The 21,457-nt window shown below is 47.1% G+C and overlaps 1 protein-coding gene across 5 annotated transcripts in view; it reads right to left on the bottom strand.

Annotated features, from left to right (window-relative positions):
- Nucleotides 1–21,457, bottom strand: part of tln2b (talin 2b) — a 323,891-nt gene that overhangs the window by 178,393 nt on the left and 124,041 nt on the right. For all 5 annotated transcript variants that reach the window (XM_063070979.1, XM_063070978.1, XM_063070977.1 and 2 more), the window contains 7 exons: nucleotides 18,899–19,028; nucleotides 15,022–15,174; nucleotides 13,754–13,896; nucleotides 12,913–13,040; nucleotides 8,013–8,076; nucleotides 4,899–5,003; nucleotides 1,285–1,440 (listed from right to left, as the gene is read on the bottom strand). In XM_063070979.1, the coding sequence (XP_062927049.1) occupies nucleotides 1,285–1,440; nucleotides 4,899–5,003; nucleotides 8,013–8,076; nucleotides 12,913–13,040; nucleotides 13,754–13,896; nucleotides 15,022–15,174; nucleotides 18,899–19,028 (879 nt within the window). The remainder of the gene's footprint in view (nucleotides 1–1,284; nucleotides 1,441–4,898; nucleotides 5,004–8,012; nucleotides 8,077–12,912; nucleotides 13,041–13,753; nucleotides 13,897–15,021; nucleotides 15,175–18,898; nucleotides 19,029–21,457) is intronic.

The following is a 21,457-nucleotide window of genomic DNA, read 5'->3' as shown; positions in this document are numbered from 1 at the left end:
GCCATCTCCCTTTTTCACTTTCAGTAACAAAGTAGGGTCCAGACCTGAAATGTTGGCCATTTTTTCCCTCCACAGATGCTGCCTGATCCACTGGTTCCTCTACACAAAATACTCTGCAGGTGCTGAGGTCAAAGCAACACTCACAACATGCTGGAGGAACTCAGCAGGTCGGGCAGCATCCGTGGAAAAGATCGGTCCTGACGAAGGGTTCCGGCCCGAAACGTTGACTGATCGTTTCCATGGATGCTGCCCGACCTGCTGAGTTCCTCCAGCGTGTTGTGAGTGTTCCACTGGTTCCTCTTGCAGTTTGTTGTTGTTATTTTTTATTGCTCCAGATTCCTGCATCTGCAGTCTCATTTGCCACCTTGGCTGAGCTGTTTTGCTGATGTTCAGCTCTGCACCAGCCTCAGCTCAATGGGAGGCTCAGACATTGGAGGAATGGGAGCAGCGCATCACTAATATGGACGGGCAGACTACGGACTTTTAACAGGATAAAGCGTCTTTTGAAGAACCCCAGGGGACACAGGTATGGCAGTAAAACCCCAACAGCAGCAAAGGCAGCTCAGAGGAAAGGGAAGGCACCAAACGCTGGCCACACTCCAAACCACTGCAACTGGCCAGTGCCCCTCACACTGTGCTGGGTCAGTGCCCAGCCGCTCCTCAGCAACGTCTGAACAAGTCAAAGACGGCTGCATCACTGCACTACACCAGACAGGAAGACCTTACAACAGGTAGTCAGAGCTGCCCTACGCATCACCGGCACCAGTCTACCTGCCATCAAGGACATAGAGTATATACAGAAAGGTGCCAGGAAAAGGCCAGCAAAATCTTGAAGGATCCCATCCACCCTGCTCATGGACTGTTTGTCCCACCCCCATCAGGGAGGAGGTTATGTCAGATACACACTAGGACCACCAGACTCAAAAAAGTTACCTTCCCCAAACAGCAAGGCTGATCAACACCTCCAGCCCACTAACACACCCTACCAACCCACCCCACCACCATTACTTTATTCTCTTTTAGTCACCTTGTGTATAGACATTCCTGTACCTAGTATCACCTTATGTACATACAATCAATTCATGTATACAAGCTATCTTATGTATTACATTTACTATGTTTTTCTAATTATTATGTTCTTTATCTTAGTCTGTTTTTATATGCTGCAGTAGATCCAGGAGTAACAATAATTTCCTCCACCTTAACAGTTGTGTACTAGAAATGACACCTTAAAACTTGACTCTCAAAACCGGAGCGACTACCTGTTAACAGGCAATGCCCTACCAGAGTAAAGCTCTTTGGAGAAGCAGCCCAACGCTTGACAGTAGTCAGAGGCCACTCCTGCATCACTTCCTTGGTCTTTTCATCCACTCGCATCACTGAATCTTTGGTGACACCCAGTAGTCGAGGCACCAATTTGTTTTTCCCCTTCATCTTCTCCTGAAGAACAAAACATGGGTACTTGTGAAAACTGGTCAATTAAGCACACTGCAAATTTGAATTGAATTGACTTTATTTCTTACATCCTTCACATACATGAGGAGTAAAAATCTTTACATAGTAATTTGTCATAAATAGTATGCACAACAGGACAGTCAATATAGCATAGAAATTGATACAATTACATATATCAGCATAAATGGTGTCTGATGGCCTGGTGGAAGAAGCTGGAACAGTTTGTGGTTGGGGTGCCTCGGGTCCCCAATGATCCTTCGGGCCCTTTTTACGCATCTGTCTCTGTAAATGTCCCGATTAGTGGGACGTTCACATCTACAGATGCGCTGGGCTGTCTGCACCACGCTCTGCAGAGTCCTGCAATTGAGGGAATTACAGTTCTCATACCAGGCAGTGATGCAGCCAGTCAGGATGCTCTCAGTTGTGCCCTGTAGAAAGTCCTTGGGATTTGTTCATGCCAAACTCTTCAACCGTCTGAGGTGAAAGAGGTGCTGTTGTGCTTTTTTACACCACACAGCCAGTATGTACAGACCACGTGAGATCCTCAGTGATGTGGATGCTGAGGAACTTAAAGCTGTTCACCCTCTTAACCCCAGATCCACTGATGTCAATAGGGGCGAGCCTGTCTCCATTCCTCTTGTAGTCCACAACCAGCTCCTTTGTTTTTGCGACGTTGAGGGAGAGGTTGTTTTCTTGACACCACTGTGTCAGGGTGATGACTTCCTCTCTGTAGGCTGCCTCATTATTTGAGATAAGGCCAATCAATGTATTATCGTCAGCAAATTTAATTAGCAGATTGGAGCTGTGGGTGATGACACAGTCTTCGCTGTACAGAGAGTAAAGGAGGGGCCTTAGAACACAGCCCTGTGGTGCTCCTGTGATGAGAGTCAGAGGGGCAGAGTTGAGGGAGCCCACTCTTACCACCTGCCGGTGATCTGACAGGAAGACCCGGATCTAGCTGCACAAGGCAAGATGAAGGCTGAGGTCTCTGAGCTTCTTATCAAGTTCTTGACAAGCATTTGTTATGTTTTGAAACTCCAGAAACAAATCAGAAGAAAGCTATGGGAGCCGGGAGATGTGTGTATACACATCTCTTAAGTGAAGTGCATACATATGACAAGGTGGCATAATATCGTATACATAGAAACATAGAAAATAGGTACAGGAGTAGGCCATTCGGCCCTTCGAGCCTGCACCGCCATTTATTATGATCATGGCTGATCATCCAACTCAGAACCCCGCCCCAGCCTTCCCTCCATACCCCCTGACCCCTGTAGCCACAAGGGCCATATCTAACTCCCTCTTAAACATAGCCAATGAACTGGCCTCAACAGTTTGCTGTGGCAGAGAATTCCACAGATTCACCACTCTCTGTGTGAAGAAGTTTTTCCTAATCTCGGTCCTAAAAGGCTTCCCCTCTATCCTCAAACTGTGACCCCTCGTTCTGGACTTCCCCAACGTCGGGAACAATCTTCCTGCATCTAGCCTGTCCAATCCCTTTAGGATTTTATATGTTTCAATCAGATCCCCCCTCAATCTTCTAAATTCCAACGAGTACAAGCCCAGTTCATCCAGTCTTTCTTCATATGAAAGTCCTGCCATCCCAGGAATCAATCTGGTGAACCTTCTTTGTACTCCCTCTATGGCAAAGATGTCTTTCCTCAGATTAGGGGACCAAAACTGCACACAATACTCCAGGTGTGGTCTCACCAAGGCCTTGTACAACTGCAGTAGTACCTCCCTGCTCCTGTACTCGAATCCTCTTGCTATAAATGCCAGCATACCATTCGCCTTTTTCACCGCCTGCTGTACCTGCATGCCCACTTTCAATGACTGGTGTATAATGACACCCAGGTCTCGTTGCACCTCCCCTTTTCCTAATCGGCCACCATTCAGATAATAATCTGTTTTCCTATTTTTGCCACCAAAGTGGATAACTTCACATTTATCCACATTAAATTGCATCTGCCATGAGTTTGCCCACTCACCCAACCTATCCAAGTCACCCTGCATCCTCTTAGCATCCTCCTCACTGCTAACACTGCCACCCAGCTTCGTGTCATCCACAAACTTGGAGATGCTGCATTTAATTCCCTCATCCAAGTCATTAATATATATTGTAAACAACTGGGGTCCCAGCACTGAGCCTTGTGGTACCCCACTAGTCACCGCCTGCCATTCTGAAAAGGTCCCGTTTATTCCCACTCTTTGCTTCCTGTCTGCTAACCAATTCTCCACCCACACCAATACCTTACCCCCAATACCGTGTGCTTTAAGTTTGCACACTAATCTCCTGTGTGGGACCTTGTCAAAAGCCTTTTGAAAATCCAAATATACCACATCCACTGGTTCTCCCCTATCCACTCTACTAGTTACATCCTCAAAAAATTCTATGAGATTCGTCAGACATGATTTTCCTTTCACAAATCCATGCTGACTTTGTCCGATCATTTCACCGCTTTCCAAATGTGCTGTTATCACATCCTTGATAACTGACTCCAGCAGTTTCCCCACCACCGACGTTAGGCTAACCGGTCTATAATTCCCCGGTTTCTCTCTCCCTCCTTTTTTAAAAAGTGGGGTTACATTAGCCACCCTCCAATCCTCAGGAACTAGTCCAGAATCTAACGAGTTTTGAAAAATTATCACTAATGCATCCACTATTTCTTGGGCTACTTCCTTAAGCACTCTAGGATGCAGACCATCGGGCCCTGGGGATTTATCTGCCTTCAATCCCTTCAATTTACCTAGCACCACTTCCCTACTAACATGTATTTCACTCAGTTCCTCCATCTCACTGGACCCTCTGTCCCTATACCATTCACATACTTTTACATATAACCTACAATGAATTGTGTAAACAAACAAAGAATGCTTAGTCAAACAATATTTTCACAAGATTACACAAATATTAATGAAATATTAAATACACAATACCATCCATACATTGAACATGCACATTGAGTTCCTCCAGCATTTTGTGTGTTGCTCTACATTTTCAGTGTTTGGAACTGATCAACTGCCATAATATTTCCCTCCTTAATCTATGTACTATATTCATTTAGCTACTGTGAGGATGCCACGTACTCCTGGAGTTCATATGGAAGAGAACCCTAAGGGCCAGCAACAAAGCTAGATTGAATTTCAGGAAGCCAAGATGATCCCGAGTCTCTCAGCTCTGTGAAAGGTCCCAGTGTTTTCAAACCAATCCCAGTGCAGTGTGTGGAAGGAGCTTGGCGACTGAGGACGAACCAGCGAGAGGTGCAAAGCCTGCACGTCCAGATGTTGTGGGTTCCAGATCAGGACAGATCCTCTGGCACTATGAGGAGCCTCTCCTCTGGACGGTTGATGTAGAAGGAGGAGGTGAGGCTATCTGCAGCCATGTTTCCAACCTGCAGTGACTGAAAGCCGTGTAAATACATGTAAACAGGAGAAATTCCTACCTTCACCAGAAAGAACGACACCCCGTAGGTTCGTAGTGAGCGGGCCAGCTTAACGTATTTCACTTTCGCTTCGATTTCAGTCATTTCCCCGCAGTTTTTGTGTTCCTGAGAAGCAAAATTATAAAATTTAATCTCCTTGTTCACTGAACGAACCAACAAAGACCAGCTGTTTATGAACAGATGTAAATCCGTGGCCCCTCTTCAGCAGTCTGCTGCATATTGCTTTCCACTCATGTCTCTCTTCGGCTCATCTAAGACAACACGTAGAAAGGCAGAACATGATGGGAGAGAGGCTGGAACAGTAGTGCTCCAGCAAGTGTACTTGTTTCACAACTCCAGTGGCGTGGGTCCAATCCTCATCTCCTGCACTGCTTCAGTAGAGTTCGTGTTCTCCCCAATTCTTCCCCTCGGCTGTCAGATTTCTACTCAGTCCATGAACCCTGGAACACCACCTCACTATTCCTCTTTTTCACTATCTATTTATTTCTTATTGTATCTCATGGGTAAAGCCAACTCCACCTTGAGTAACACACATCAAAGTTGCTGGTGAACGCAGCAGGCCAGGTAGCATCTCTAGGAAGAGGTACAGTCGATGTTTCAGGCCGAGACCCTTCGTCAGGACTAACTGAAGGAAGAGTTAGTAAGAGATTTGAAAGTGGGAGGGGGAGGGGGAGATCCAAAATGATAGGAGAAGACAGGAGGGGGAGGGATGGAGCCAAGAGCTGGACAGGTGATTGGCAAAAGGGATATGAGAGGATCATGGGACAGGAGGCCCGGGGAGAAAGAAGGGGGGGGGAACCCAGAGGAAGGGGTATAGTCAGAGGGACAGAGGGAGAAAAAGGAGAGACAGAGAAAGAATGGGTGTATATAAATAAATAACGGATGGGGTACGGGGGGAGGTGGGGCATTAGCGGAAGTTAGAGAAGTCGATGTTCATGCCATCAGGTTGGAGGTTACCCAGACGGAATATAAGGTGTTGTTCCTCCAACCTGAGTGTAGCTTCATCTTTACAGTACAGGAGGCCGTGGATAGACATATCAGAATGGGAATGGGAAGTGGAATTAAAATGTGTGGCCACTGGGAGATCCTGCTTTCTCTGGCGGACAGAGCAGCCTTGAGTGCTCCATCTACATGGAACGCTGTCACAGGAAAGCAGTATCCATCGTCTGGGACCCTCGCCACTCAGGATATGCTCTCTACTGACTGCTGCTATCAGGAAGAAGGTAGAGGGGCCTCAGGGATCACACCACCAGGTTCAGTAACAATTACTGCCCCTCAACCATCAGGCTTTTAAATCAGAGGGGAGAACTTCACTTGCCCCATCACTGAACTGTTCCCACAACCTGCGGACTCGCTTTCAAGGACCCTTCATCTTATGTTTGTGATATTTATTGCTTGCTTGTTTATTCTTTTTTCTTTCTTTTGTATTTGCAGTTTTTTGTCTTTGGCACTCTGGCTGTCTCTGCCCCGTTGGGTGCAGACTTTCATTGATTCTATTATAGTTATTAGATTTATTGAGTATGCCCACAAGAAAATGAATCTCAGGCTTCTATATAATGACATCAACGTACTTTGATAATAAATTTACTTTGAACTTTATTGTAATTGTTTTTATGTTTTGCAATGTCCTGCTGGCACAAAGCAATAAACTTCACAACATATGCCACTGTGCCCGGGAATGGCACAGCCCAGGGGGTGGCAGAGATCCGAACGGCTGTGGGAAATATGCGGAATGGGATCAGAGTGCTCAGAAGAACAGAAATGGGGGCCCTCAACGTACAACAGACACCAGGTAGGGATCTTGGAAGAAACATCTCTACCTAAAGTAGTGAAGCTGTGGAACTCTAAACCACATAGAGGGAGCTCCAAACCCTCACGCAAAGTGGAGAAGCACAACACAGAAAATGTAGAATAAGGAGTGGCAGAGAACTGTGTGGAATAGAAACAGGAGCTGAGAGGCCATTCTCTTTTGATCACGTCACACAACAATAAGGTCAGCATTCTCTTTTCAGGTTCTCTCACCTTTCTGACGCATGGCCCACCCGTCTCACATATTCCACAGTGGGGTGCTCCACTTCTCAGCCTTACAACTCTTGAAGCTGAATGCCCGAGCACTGATGGCAACCCGTTCAATTCATAAAGCAAAATCCATTGTGGGGATGGGGAGGGGAGTTGAAACGTCTGGCAACTGGGAGCTCCAGATGGCCACAGCAGACACAGCAAAGGTGCTCTATACCCAGATACCCAGTCTGCATCCAGTCTCACCGATGTAGAGGAGGCCACATCGGCAGCAGTAAAAGCAATAGTTTACACCAGGAGGCTGGCATGTGAAGGGCCATTTAGAGCTCTGGATGGTGGTGGGGGAGGTGGAGAGCCAGGTGTTGTATCTCATATGGTTACACGGGTAAGAGTCTGGCGATGGAGGGAGATCAATAGAGGAGGGAGGAGTGGAGCAGGCAGTCACAGAGAATGATTCCCTCAGAAAGTAGTAAGAAGGGAAGGTGGGGCTTCCAGTGGAATCACTTGACTGAATGGGTGAAAGATGAGGACCAAGGGAACCCTATCTCCGTTCTCTCTGGGGAAATAGTTGGGGGGGGGGTTGGTAAGGGAAGAAGTGTGGGAAATAGAGGAGATGCAGTTGGTTCCATCATAAACAGTGGGGGCGGGGGGAATATCCCCTTTTCTGAAAAAGGAAGGACACCACAAATCCTTGGGAGTGGAACCAATGCATCCAAGACAGAGGAACTGAGCAAAAAAAAAGGCAGTATCAGGCCTCAGTGGGGAGATCGCAGCCAGAAGTGGTCTTGGACTGAATAAAGGGACCACGTCTCTAGGCCGTGGTGGACTGGCAGCTAATACGATCAGCAAGCAGCACAAGGAAAGACTATCAGGACTCTGTATGACTGCAGATATTCCAATCAGCCCACAGCCGTAGATGCTGCAAGGTGGAGAACAGACAGCAGGGCATGCCGGCGGGTACAGGACAGACACAGTGGCCGGGGAGGTGACTGCTGTCCAAGACTCAGCTCCACTTTGTGACCAGCAGGCTGGAACAGATCAGACCAAATACTTCCTGAAAACTTATTTTCAGTGAATATGAAGCAGCTTCTATACCTGAAATATCTTTTTCTCTGCATTTCTCTGCTTGATGTATTCCTTGGGCAGAAACTCCTTCAGACTGGAAGACAGTGAGTGGATGTGTTAGAGTCAGCAGCCAGTACCAGTCCATTTCAGCAGTTCCCATCACACCCACAAGCCCTTCCCCTGCCAAGCTCACAACTATGATACTCCTGAATCCACACTCACCCCCACAGCCCTCCCACCCATTTCCAGCCCAGCAACCAAACCCAAGCCCCCATCATGGTCTGGTACAGCAATTCAAATGAACAAGTACACAAGAAGCTGCTGAGTGTAGTGAATTTTGCTCAATACATCATGGGCACATTGGCAACACCTACAGGAAGCAATGCCTCAAAAAGCCAATGTCCACCACCAGGTTCAAGAACAGCTATATCCCTTCAACCATTCGGTTCGTGAACCGACCTGCACAACTTCAATCACTACTTCAGTATAACAACACTATGGCCACTTTGATCACTTTCTGCTAAAGTGTACATATTTTATTCAAATAGTGTTATTTTGTTATAAAGTCATGTACATTTTATATTTAGTTTTTTTGGATGGATGCTGCTTATGTGCACACATGTACTTTGCCTCTGATCCTGAAACCCACTTCACCAGATCAGCCCATTCTGCAGCCCAAACCAGCACCTTCCAACTTGTATTCTGCATGGAGGCCGGTGACCAGTGGTGTGCCTCAGGGATCTGTTCTGGGACCTCTTACTCTTTGTGATTTTTATAAATGACCTGGATGAGGAAGTGGAGGAATGGGTTAGTAAATTTGCTGATGACACAAAGGTTGGGGGTGTTATGGATAGTGTGAAGGGCTGTCAGAAGTTACAATGGGACATTGATAGGATGCAAAACTGGGCTGAGAAGTGGCAGATGGAGTTCAACCCAGATAAGTGTGAGGTGGTTCATTTTAGTAGGTCAAATATGATGGCAGAATATAGTATTAATGGTAAGACTCTTGGCAGTATGAAGGATTAAAGGGATCTTGGGGTCCAAGTCCATAGGACACTCAAAGCTGCTACGCAGGTTGACTGTGTGGTTCAGAAGGCATACAGTGCATTGGCCTTCATCAGCCGTGGGATTGAGTTTAAGAGCAGAGAGGTAATGTTACAGCTATATAGGACCCTGGTCAGACCCCACTTAGAGTACTGTGCTCAGTTCTGGTCCCCTCACTATAGGAAGGTTGTGGAAGCCATGGAGAGGGTGCAGAGGAGATTTATCAGGATGTTGCCTGGATTGGGGAGAATACCCTATGAGAATAGGTTGAGTGAACTCGGCCTTTTCTCCTTGGAGTGGCGGAGGATGAGAAATGTATAAGATGATGAGAGGCATTGATCATGCAGGTAGTCAGAGACTTTTTCACAGGTCTGAAATGGCTAGCACGAGAGGACACAGTTTTAAGATATTTGGAAGTAGGTACAAAGGAGAGGGGCAAGTTTTTGTTTTTACAGAGAGTGGTGAGTGCACGGAAGGGGCTGCCGGCGATGGTGGTGGAGGCGGATACGATAGGGTGTTTTAAGAGACTCCTGGATAGGTACATGGAGTTTAGAAAAATAGAGGGCTATGGGTAACCCTAGGTAATTTCTAAAATAAGGACATGTTCGGCACGGCATTGTGGGCCGAAGGGCCTGTATTGTGCTGTAGGTTTTCTATGTTTCTAAACTTGCAGAGACCTGGCTGCATGACGGCCAGGTCTGGCATATCAATGCTCCTAAGTTTTGTTGCTTTCGATGTAATGGTTTAAAGTGGTAGAGGGGAGACTGAAAGAGTACACACTGGAGGGCCCATTCACTGAGGCAATTTGGGTAGAGCTCCGAAATAAGAAACTTATTGGGATTATACAGCAGGCCCCCACAGAGAGGTGCAGTAGCAGATATAGGAGACAGATTATAGAAGGATGCAGAAACTAAAGAATTGGCATACTGAGGGGACTTCCGTTTCCCAGTATTTGTTGGAACATCCTCAATACAAAAGGCTCAGATGGGATGAGAATCCTTCTGTGCAGTCTGTGCTTGACATCAGAGCAAGCAGCTGAGATACTATGGGAGCACTTTGTGTCGATATTTACCATGAAAGAGGATTTTGAGGATACTGAAAACAAAGTGGGACATGCTACTGTGCCCGGACATTTTGTGATGGGGGGGTGGATTTTGGGATTAAGGTAGTTTAAATGCCAGGATATTGTTGGAGCTTTGACAAGGACCTTTGTTTCCTCACTAGCAACAGATTAGATCCCAGGGGACTGGAGAGTGGCAAATGTTGTGCCTTTCTTCGAGAATAATCCAGGTAATTATTTGCCAGTGAGCCTCGTATCAGTGGTAGGGAAGCTACCGGAGCAGACTTATCCACATTTGGTTGGGTGTGGTCTGCTTAGGGACAGTCAGCGTGACTTTATGCAGGGCAGGTCATGCCTTATAAACTTGATTCAGTCTTTGAGGTGGTGAGAAGGGAGCTTATTGAGGGCAAAGCAGTTCAGTAAGGCATTTGATAAGGTCCCTCATGTATGCAAGAGACCTAGGCTGAATTACAAATCTGGATTCAGAACCGACTTGCCCAGAGAAGACAGAGAATATTGATGGAAGGCTGTCATTCCGCCTGGATGGTGGTGTTCTGCAAACATCCGTACAGGGACCTCTGTTGTTTGTGATACATAGCAAAGATTTGGATGAAAATGTAGATAAGTGAATCAGCAAGTCTGCAGATAACACTAAGATTGGCAGGTTTATGAGCCGTGTAAAGAACTAGCAGAGAATACAGCAGGACATGGCTCAGTTACAGATAAGGGCAGATGGAGTTTTCTTCCAGTCAAGTGAGGGTGCTGCACTTCAGGACATCAAATGAAAGAAGAGAGTATTAATTAATGATGGACCACTTAAATCATTGAGGTGCAGAAGGAACTTGGGGTCCAGGTCAATATCTTATTGGTAGAGGTGTTGAATACAACAGTAAGGATGTCATGCTGCAGCTATACGAAACATTAGACAGGCAGTACTGAGAGCATTATGTGCCTTTCAGGTCACCCCAATGTAGGAAGGACTGTGGAAAGAGGGCAGAAGAGATATACAGGATGCTACATGGATTGGAGGGCATGAGCCATAAGGAAAGGTTGGGCAAACCTGGGGCATTCTCCCCAGCGACGAGAGGGGATTTTAAAATTATCAGAGGCATGGATAGGACAGAGTCTTTTTTTCCCAAAGCAGGGGAAATCCTCCCACCCCCAGGGCTGGTGGGAGATTCTAAGGGGTTGATAAAGATAAAAGGAGTGGTGGAGGGGGGCTCTTGGTAGCAAGGGGGCAGCTGACGGATTACAGGCTGAATTAAAGTAATTAATTACTTAAGAAATTAAGAAATGAAATGGTCAGATCTTCTCTCAATCCAAATTCCAGATTGGGTAATAAATCCATTCCCGAACACTTGTAAGGAGGAATTAACAAGAAGCATGCAGGAAGAACTGGTCTCACTACAAAATGACTTTGAGCTAAAGCCAAGTTTCAAAAAAGCACATGAAGAGCTTGGTTGCAGAATGAACTCTCTGAATACTATCTTGCACTATGGAAAAAGGTCAAGATGTTCGTTATTGCCTTTGCAACATCATATTCAGTGGAATGCAGTTTCAGAACAGTTGCCCAATCTTTTTTTAAAACAACAAAACGGACTGCAAATTACAGAACGTGGGGTTCTGAGACCCTTTCTGAGTGACGTTCAGCCTGATGCTGGGAAGCTGCAAACACTGCATCAAACTCATCTATTTCACCGAGCAACGAAGTAGTGAATAGTTGGACTACTAAGGTACGCTCCAAAATTGTCAATGAAAATTGATTTTTATGTATTTAAATCAAGAAATAATAATATTTGTAGCTTAAAATAGATTTGAATAATTTTTGCAATTATTTGTCACTACTTTGAATTTGCAGTTCCCATTTTCTTTCACTGTGCACTGTAAATCAAAATTCCCTATAGTTTTTATCTTCTGGCTGGAAAGGAAAAGGTGCTGTGGTTTGGAAGCCAAGGGGGTAGTAACCCAGAAAGTTTTGGAGCCCACTGGGACAGACAGTCAGAATCTGTTCCCCAGTGTAGAACTGTCAAAAACCAGAGAATATGCTTTACAGGTTAGAGAGAAGTTTCAAGACAAAGAGACGTGCATGTTTTTTGAGGTGCCTGTAATGGGTGTAGTAGTGGAAAGCAGGCAGTTTGGTGGAGTTTAAGATAGACGCATGAACACGAAGGGAATGGAGGGATATTGATGACACACAGGAGGGCATTTTGTATAAACTGGCATCAAGGTTGGCACAGCATTGTGGGCTGAATGGCCTGCCAGTGCTTATTTATTTTATTTAGCGCTACAGTGCGGAGTGGGCCCTTTCAGCCTTCCCAGCCACGTTGCCCCAGCAACCCCACAACCCTGATGAACCCGAACCTAATCACGGGACAAGTTAAAGTGACCAAGCCTACCTGGTACGTCTTTGGATTGTGGGAGTAACCAGAGCACCTGGGGCAAACCCAGACATTTCATAGGGAGGACACACAGACACTCCTTACAGAGCAACTGAACCCCAAACTCCGGAACGCCCCAAGTTGTAACAGCAAACTGCTACACTACCATGGCGCCTGTGCTGTTCTGTGTTCTATTATCTTCCTGTCACATACCAAGTTTCCACCCTCCACAACCAAGCCCCATACTTAAAGACCCCCACCACACCCAATCACACCCCCCACCCCGTGGCACATGATCCGACTCTCCATCCTACGACTAACCAGCCGCTCCCTGCCTCCCTGATGGCTGCTCACCAGCATGGGCCTAAATGACAACACAGAACCGTCGCCCATCATAGACTTGCCCTCAGTCCCCACCCCAGACACATCATTACTGCAGCAGACGTACTCCAGAAATCCAGCCTTGTGCTTGTGCTCAACGTGGGCCCCAAACTGGATGTGAGCCTGAATGCCACCAAACTCACAGGCTTTCTCAAAGGAAACTGGGTGTGAGCCATTCAGAATATCATCCCGTGCCTGTAAAAAAAAAAGGCATGTCCAGTTAGCCACGGGTGTAAACTCATCCCAGTTCACTTCATGGTAAGGGAAACTGGGCTCCAGAGGGACAGGGAGAGGGGACTGCGACGGTGACACTGAAACACACCACAGGTCAGAGATTACCAACCGATTCCATCTCCTTTTCACGGGGACCACCGTGGTGAGTTCATTATCTTTGGCAGCTGCCTCACAACGTGGGTGGGCAGTGAAGAGTCTCCAACTGCTCCAGCCAATAGCTGTCAAGCAGTCCGCTCTAAAGTCCTTCAGCTATTGATGTGGAACGTCGGAGCTCCTGTCACCCTCCGGCATCAGCAGCACCCATCGCTGCCCACACTTCCCCTTCGGGGTACCAGCATTCAGACTGTGGACCAGGTCCAGTTCTCCCTGGCTTGAGCTTTGAGCTCGGCCTGGGCAGAGCCCCAGCTCTCATTCCACCCCTCCTGGAGGAATGAGAGAAAATCCAGTTGATCATTTCCACAACCCTGATATTTGTGGTCTTCACTGAGGCCCTGGGGCTAGAAACTGCATCCAGCCCAAAATGCAATATGACTGCAGCATGACAAGCTGGAAAACCAGTTCACATCTGTGTGGCAGAGGGCTGCACTGGAACTGTAAACATGTGAACACAGATAGCTTCAGACACCGTCCTCAACGGGCTTTCCACCAACTTGCTCTGGCCTGGCGTCCTTTACCTGTACGTAAAGCAGGTTAAGCTGCACCGGGTCTCGGGAGTCCACGTTCTGATCGGAGTAGAAGAACTTGCGCCTCAGCAGCAGGGTTTCGTTTTCGTCGACACCTTGTTCCCGGAACGTCCGACTGTGGTCCAACCAGTTCACTGCCGGAGACAGAGATATCATGAGCCACCCACATACTTCATCCCAGCCACAATACTGACACCACTCACCACAGCAGCACCTTCACAATTAACTCTGCACTGACGCCCAAAAATCACACTGCCAACCCATTACATTGTACGACCCTTTGAATGAGTTCCAATTAGTCTCCTATCTTACACCCCCACCCGCCTTTAAGATCAGAAGATAGAAACATAGAAACCTTACAGCACAATATAGGCCCCTCGGCCCTCAAAGCTTGGCCGAACATGACCCGACCTTAGAAATTACTAGGCTTACCCATAGCCCTCTATTTTTCTAAGCTCCATGTACCTATCCAAAAGTCTCTTAAAAGATAAATCAGAAGTTTCTCTGCCATTCTGTATCATTGCTAAGCTTGTTGTTTCTGCTCTGTGCCTACAGCCCTTGATTCTGAAAGAATTTAGGATTCTATCAGTCCTGGAGTGAAATGGTTCTGAAGACTTACAACCTTCGTGAAGAAATCTGTTTTAATTTCAGCTCTGAATAGCTGACCATTTGTCCTCAGAGAACAAACCTGATTCTAGAACCTCCAAAAAGAAAGCAGCCTCTGCGAATCGAGCCTATCAACACCTGCACACATCGTAGCACTCTCACTGTTTCAGGCTCCTTGACCAACGACCTCTGGCCACGATCCTTCCTGTGTGGTAGAGCCTGCCCTACTTCTCCATCCTTCACCAGACCTCCTCTGCTCCAAGGAGGACCCTCAGAGTCTCCACAACTGTAATCCTCATGCTATCGCCACTCTTCCACAGCGTCCCTAACTTGGGATTTACAGAATGGAAGGAGGGGCTAACAACATTCTCTCTTCTGCCCTCTCCATTGGGCAGAAGACACAAAATCCTGAAAGCACGTATTGCTTGTAACAACATAGCTTTAAACCAGAGCTTCCAATGTTTTTTTATGACCAATTCCATTAAGCAAGGGGTACGTGGAACCCAGTCTGTGAACCTCAGCCTTTGACAAGGACATCTGGGTTGGAGTACTCTTTCTTCTGAGTAAATATATCAGTTTATCATTGTTGCTTACTTCCTAAGCCCCAATAAGTCCGATGACAAGAAATGCACTGACTGCCCCCATGAACCTACAGTCATCATCCGTGTGCAGCTTGGCTTTCAACTTCTCCATCTTCTTTTCATCCCGTAACAAAGTTCGGTCTTTCTTCAGCGTGCCAGTCCCTTCGTCTTTTTTCTCTTCAATAATGTCTTGGATCAATGAATATTCTTCATAGTTGGTGATGCCTGAAGTTAAAGCAATACCATCAGTCAGGTACAAGGTAAAAGGCAGAGAGCAGAGAGACCATAAGAGTGACATGGTGGCAGTTTTACAGCGAGACCACACATGTCAGAAGTCTCCACTCCAGACCTGCAGGAGGAGGGAGAGCACTGCACTGTCAAAGGGCTGTCAGATGTAAAGGAACTAAAGTGAGGAAGAGCTAGGGAGATTATACAGTGCTCAAACAGACAAGGCCAGAACCAATCAGGTCAGACAGCACTTGCATTGAGACAAAGAGAGTCAACATTTCAAACTAAGAGTCTTTGTCAGAATTAGAAAGTTGGCAAGTCAGCTTTACTTTGTAGGCGGGCCAAGGGTGCAGAGAAAAAAAGGGAATAGCTGCAGGGAGGGGCGGTTGTCCAATACTTGCCATGGGAGCCATTTAGTTGGGAATTAGGAAGACTCAGGAATCCTGACAATTATTGCAGGGAGTACGGCACACAGAACAGGAACACGAGGAAATCTGCAGATGCTGGAAATTCAAGCAACACACACAAAATACTGGTGAACGCAGCAGGTCAGGCAGCATCTATAGGAAGAAGTACAGTCAACGTTTCGGGCCAAGACCCTTCGTCAGGACTAACTGAAAGAAGAGATAGTAAGAGATTTGAAAGTGAGAGGGGAAGGGGGAGATCCAAAATGATAGGAGGAAACAGGAGGGGGAGGGATGGAGCCAAGAACTGGACAGGTGATAGGCAAAAGGGATACAAGGCTGGAGAAGGGAGAGGATCATGGGACGGGAGGCCTAAGGAGAAAGAAAGGGGGAGGGGAGCACCAGAGGAAGATGAAGAGCAGGGCAAGAGTTACTGTGGGAGGGACAGAGAGAGAAAAAAGAGAGAGGGGAAAAAAGGAAAAAATAATAAATACATAAATAATTAAGGGATGGGGTAAGAAGGGGAGGAGGGCCATTAACGGAAGTTAGAGAAGTCAACGTTCATGCCATCAGGTTGGAGGCTACCCAGACAGAATATAAGGTGTTGTTCCTCCAACCTGAGTGTGACATGGGAGATCCTGCTTTCTCTGGTGGACAGAGCGTAGGTGTTCAGCGAAACGGTCTCCCAGCCTGCGTCGGGTCTCACCAATATATAGAAGGCCGCACCGGGAACACCGGACGCAGTATATCACCCCAGCCGACTCACAGCTGAAGTGTTGCCTCACCTGGAAGGACTGTCTGGGGCCCTGAATGGTGGTGAGGGAGGAAGTGTAAGGGCATGTATACAAGGATAAGTGCCGGGAGGGAGATCAGTTGCAAGGGATGGGGGGATACGAATGGTCAAGGGAGTCGCGTAGGGAGCAACAGGAGACGTTTTAACACAACGGAGGCGTCACGGTATTACAGCTTGGGGCATCGGAGTTCAGAGTTCAATTCCAGCACCTTCTGTAAGGAGTTTGTACGTTCCACCCGTGACCATGTGGGTTTCCTCCAGGTGCTCCCACAGTCCAAAGGCACACAGGGTTAGTTGGCTAACTGGTCATTATAAATTGTCCTATGTTTAGGCTGGAGTTAAACAGGGTTCATTAGTTCGGAGGGGCCTGTTCCATGCTGTATTTCTAAACAAATAAACAGCTGTAAAATAAACAACTTTCCAGGACTCTGGAAGGGCTGCACCCGGATTACGGTGGTCTGCATATAAAGGATATACTTGTGCTGAAGGCAGCACAGACAATTGCAAACAGAAAGCGTTGGACATACTGAAACAGTAGCTCTGTTTCTCTCTACACAGATGTGGGCCAAGCAGCTGGGTGTTTCCAGCGTTAGCTCCTGGGATGGAGGTGAAGCAAGAAGAAAGGATGGGCAGATCAGGTCTCCACCCAGTGAGCTGAGCGGAATGAGGTGAATGCTGAAAGAATGTCTGTTCAGGTGGGGGAATCTGGAACACAGCATCATTACCCCAGGATAAGGCTTTGCTCACTTCACACAGAGATGAGGAGGAAAAACTTCAGAGGATTGTAAATCCTTGGGACTACTTCCCCACAGAGCTGTGGTGGGGCAATCACAGAATTATCCTGCATGGAAACAGGTCCTTTGGCCCATCTCACCCATCTCATCCAGGGTGATCAAAGTATCTACCTGAGCTACCATCAAAGTATCTACCATTTGCCTGCAACTGGAACATTTAAACCAGTTGTCCACAACCACCGGGCTACGGACCGATACCGGCCCGCGAAGCATGCAGGGGTGCAGCGGTAGCCAGGACGCACCCAGCACATCTTTAAGAAAAAAGCCAAAATAAACAAGCTAATTAATTAGGTGCCGCCCGGCACGTAAATGTCGGCCCAGATCAGAGGCAATTGCTGATTTCACTTGTTCTACGCAATCACAATCGCCCCTGATCTGGGCCGACATTTACATGCCGGGCGGTACCTAATTAATTAGCTTGTTTATTTTGGCATTTTTCTTAAGGATATGCTGGGTGCGTCCTGGCTACCACTGCACCGTTGGGGACCATTGATTTAAACCCTCAAGGCAGTATTGTCCTTCCAACCTGTAACTGACAGATCAGCCACGACCTTATTGAATGACAGATGAGGTTTGAGGGGCTAGTTGTTCTCTTCCCACTGCTGTTCCCCGTTCTGGTTGGAGAGAAGGGAGAGAATGGGCAAGAGCAGGTGTATGGGAAATAGATGAGATGCCATTTGGAGCCTCATCAACTACAGTATACGATTCACTAACATCCCCTGAAAAAGAGATTTGAATATGGAATATGTGAAAATGATTGCAAGTGCAAATTGGTGGCAAAAACAATAATCCTTTCTGGTTCTCTGTAGTTCAGCGAGCACACCCAACCAAGTCATCGATGTAATGGAAATAAAAATTGACGAGGGGGCTCTGAATAAGATTAAAACTAGGACCATTACATTTATTGCAAGGAAGGAAGGCAGAGCACGTGCCCATGGAGCTCCCACTGTGACTGGAGAAAGCAGGTGTTGAAGGAGAGACAGTTCAGTGTCAGAACGAGTGTGGTGGTGGTTGGGGGACTAGGTGGATCTCCCTTCAACAAAGTAGTCTTCTGTTTCTGGTGACCTGGCTAACATTTATCCCAGAATTATCAACCAAGCTGGGCTTAATCAGACTAGAGTTTATCGGGGAATGGCTGTGGCATTTCTTACCTTGCAGCCATGACTGCACTCTCTGGGAGTGTAGGGAGCGTGGAGGTCACGACCAATGTTATGAAAATGCAAGCCTTTCATTCCCACTCACGTTACACTGCTGGATCCAGGCAAGAATGTCAAATCCAATTGAGGAACCTTTGAGAATCAGGAGAACTGTCCAGTGGCTATCTTCTGGTAAATTGATGGGGAGACAATAGATCCAGACACGAGTACACAGAGCAGCCTGAAGGACAGTACCTCCAGAGAGAAACAGAATCTCGGTGTTAGGGCAGGGAGACCATGAGGCATTCTGTCAGATTTTCCTGACCTGTTGTAACTCTCCTGTCCCTGTCAGCTGCCTGACCAAGTCAGCATTTCCAGATGTTCTGTTTCTCTTTTTATCTGGACTGCTTTAAACCTTGTTTACTACCTTGTTGGCCATTTGAATGCCAAACCCAGAGAGATCACCTGCACCACTGGATCAGCAGTACCTGAACACCCAGCTCATAAACACTTGTCCAGCAGACAAAATGGCAACCCAAATGCACTCCAAGCTGAGCTGAACATTAACTCAGAGTGAATGGGCGAAATACAAACCTATTCTACTGCAGATGGGTACAAGAAGTTCACCAACAGTTTTGGAGTCATCAATCATGACCGTCTTCACAGCTCCATCAAGCATCCTCACTTTCTGAGGCCTTTGCTTTTTCTTGTACTCCAGAACATCCTGAATAAGAGAATGAAAATAATCTTAAATGTCAGCTATTCCCCTCTCTGCTTTCCTTACACACTGTGGATATTACCAACCAGATCCTGCTACCGCCATGAAAAACAAGATGGACTCTTGGCCTCACACTAAGGCACCACAGTAATGTAGCCAAAGATTTATGGGGTAGGCTAGTTAGTCATTGTAAATTGTTCCATGATAAGGTTAGGACTAAATGGGGGGGGTTTCTGGTGAGGGAGGGAGAGACAGATAAAAATCTACCCCATTATGATTTTGTACTGTATCCTGCACTGTACTTTTTCAGCAGCTTTTTACACTGTATTCTGCATTGTTATGGTATTACCCTATTCTATCTCAATGCATTGTGTAATGATTTGGTCTGTATAAACAGTGTGCAAGACAAGCGTTTCCCCGTATCTTGGTTAATATAACAATAATAAACCAATACCAATACATTCAGTCAGCCCCGGAAAAACTTTCACCAATCTCGTCAACGCCCAACCATCTCCCTCTAGTAATACAACATCACTGAAATACATTCTGAGCTCGCCCTGGGAGGAGGGGACGCAGGGGAAGCACCAAAGCTCAGTTCAGCTCAAGGAGGATTGGGGGCATCCCCAGGTACAAGGTGAGCACTCCTCCACTGCACGTTGAGCGGAAGACTGAGAGGCACTGGAGTGTGACACAGATCTCAACACTCAATGGCATTTCAATCATTTAAATGCACTCAAGCAGCTTTACAGTCACTACCTCCTTTCAACAAAGGATGGAGACAAACAGCCCTGTGTCAAGTCTGCCAGAGGGAAAATCTCAGTAGACACTAAAATAGGCATCCATTAGTCTTGAGAGACCATGGATCTGCGCCCGGAAAGTCTTCACTCTCCAGGGCGCAGGCCTGGACAAGGTTGTATGGAAGACCAGCAGTTGCCCATGCTGCAAGTCTCCCCTCTCCACGACACCAATGTTATCCAAGGGAAGGGCAAGGGCCGATACAGCTTGGCACCAGTGTCGTTGCAGAGCAATGTGTGATTAAGTGCCTTGCTCAAGGACACAACACGCTGCCTCGGCTGGGGCTCGAACTTATGACCTTCAGATCACTAGTCGAATGCCTTAACCACTTGGCCACGTGCCCACTAGCAGATACTATTAAAGACATTACAGCAAAACTTTTGGAAATTTCAAAGTAATCATGAAAGGAGAATATATTTGATCAATATATTGGAATTCTCTGAAGCAGCAGCATCTGAGGTACCAGGTAACTGAAGGGCAAGAAGCATGCTCCCCCACTTTCAAGCAGAGCAGCCGGGAAAAGCCTGGTAATTACAGACCTGTGAGCCCCACATCACGAGTAGGGAGGTTACTGATGATCCTGGAATGGCAGGAATTAATCAGAGATAGACAGCCTGGCTTTGTCAAGGGCACAGCTTGTCCAGCCAGTCTGATTAAACTCTTGAGTCGGTAACAAGTACATTGACACAGATAAGGACACTGCAGTAGATGTGGTTTATATGGACGCAACAGTGAGGCCTTTGACAAGGTCCAACCTGGGAGACTGGCTCAACATGGGACCTAGGGCAGGCTGGTAAATTGAATCCAAAAATTAACGTAACAATTGGAGGCAGAGGATGAAGGCGGAGGGCTGCTTTTGTGATTGGATGCCTGTGACTAGTGGTGTTCAGTGACTGGTGCTGGGATCCTTGCTGTTTGCAATATCTATGAGAGATCTGGGTGTGGATGTGGGTGGCTAGATCTGTAGGTTCCCAGATGATATAAAGATTGGGGGAGTTGTTGACGGTAGGGAGAGTGGTCAGGGTACAGGATGACATCGATGTGTTGGTGAAATGGGCTGAGAAATGGCCGTTTAGTCCTGATGAACTTGACATACTTTGGGAGTGTGTTCATCCATCGTCGACATCGATGAAGACCTCGACACCATTAAGATGGTGTCAAGACTACAGCGTGATTTGGATTTAAGTGAGGGAGAGTTGCGCAGCGTCAACCTCATTCTCTCTTCCCAATTCCCATCTGGATCCAGTGGCAAGACAGAGTCAAGACGGCTGGAGATGGGACTAGGCGCCGTGGATGACCAGGATGTCTTCTGTGTCTTGTCCTGCTCTACATGTTCCACGACGCTTGCAGAGACCGCCTTTTCGACCGTTGGACCTTCCATTGGTCTCGTCCGCTCAATCCGCTGGAGTCTGTCTTCACATGCTGGGATAGACAGCTCCCTATCTCACCGAGGGTTTGAGACCCCTCGGCTACCCTCACCTGGTTTAGCCGGCTTGTCGAAGCCGTTGCCCGGGGTGTGGCCGTTGTCGCATGCAAACAGCTACAGGGAGCCACGGGTGAGAGCTGAGGGCCAGGTGGAGACCAAAGGTGGACTAACCACCTTGAAAAGGACGCGACATGTTCCCCCACCAGAGGTGTTA

This window comes from Mobula hypostoma, chromosome 18 (genome assembly GCF_963921235.1).
Source record: "Mobula hypostoma chromosome 18, sMobHyp1.1, whole genome shotgun sequence".
NCBI lineage: Eukaryota > Metazoa > Chordata > Chondrichthyes > Myliobatiformes > Myliobatidae > Mobula > Mobula hypostoma.
The sequence above is the reverse complement of the archived record's forward strand: the minus strand, read 5'-3'. Positions and strand labels throughout refer to the sequence as shown.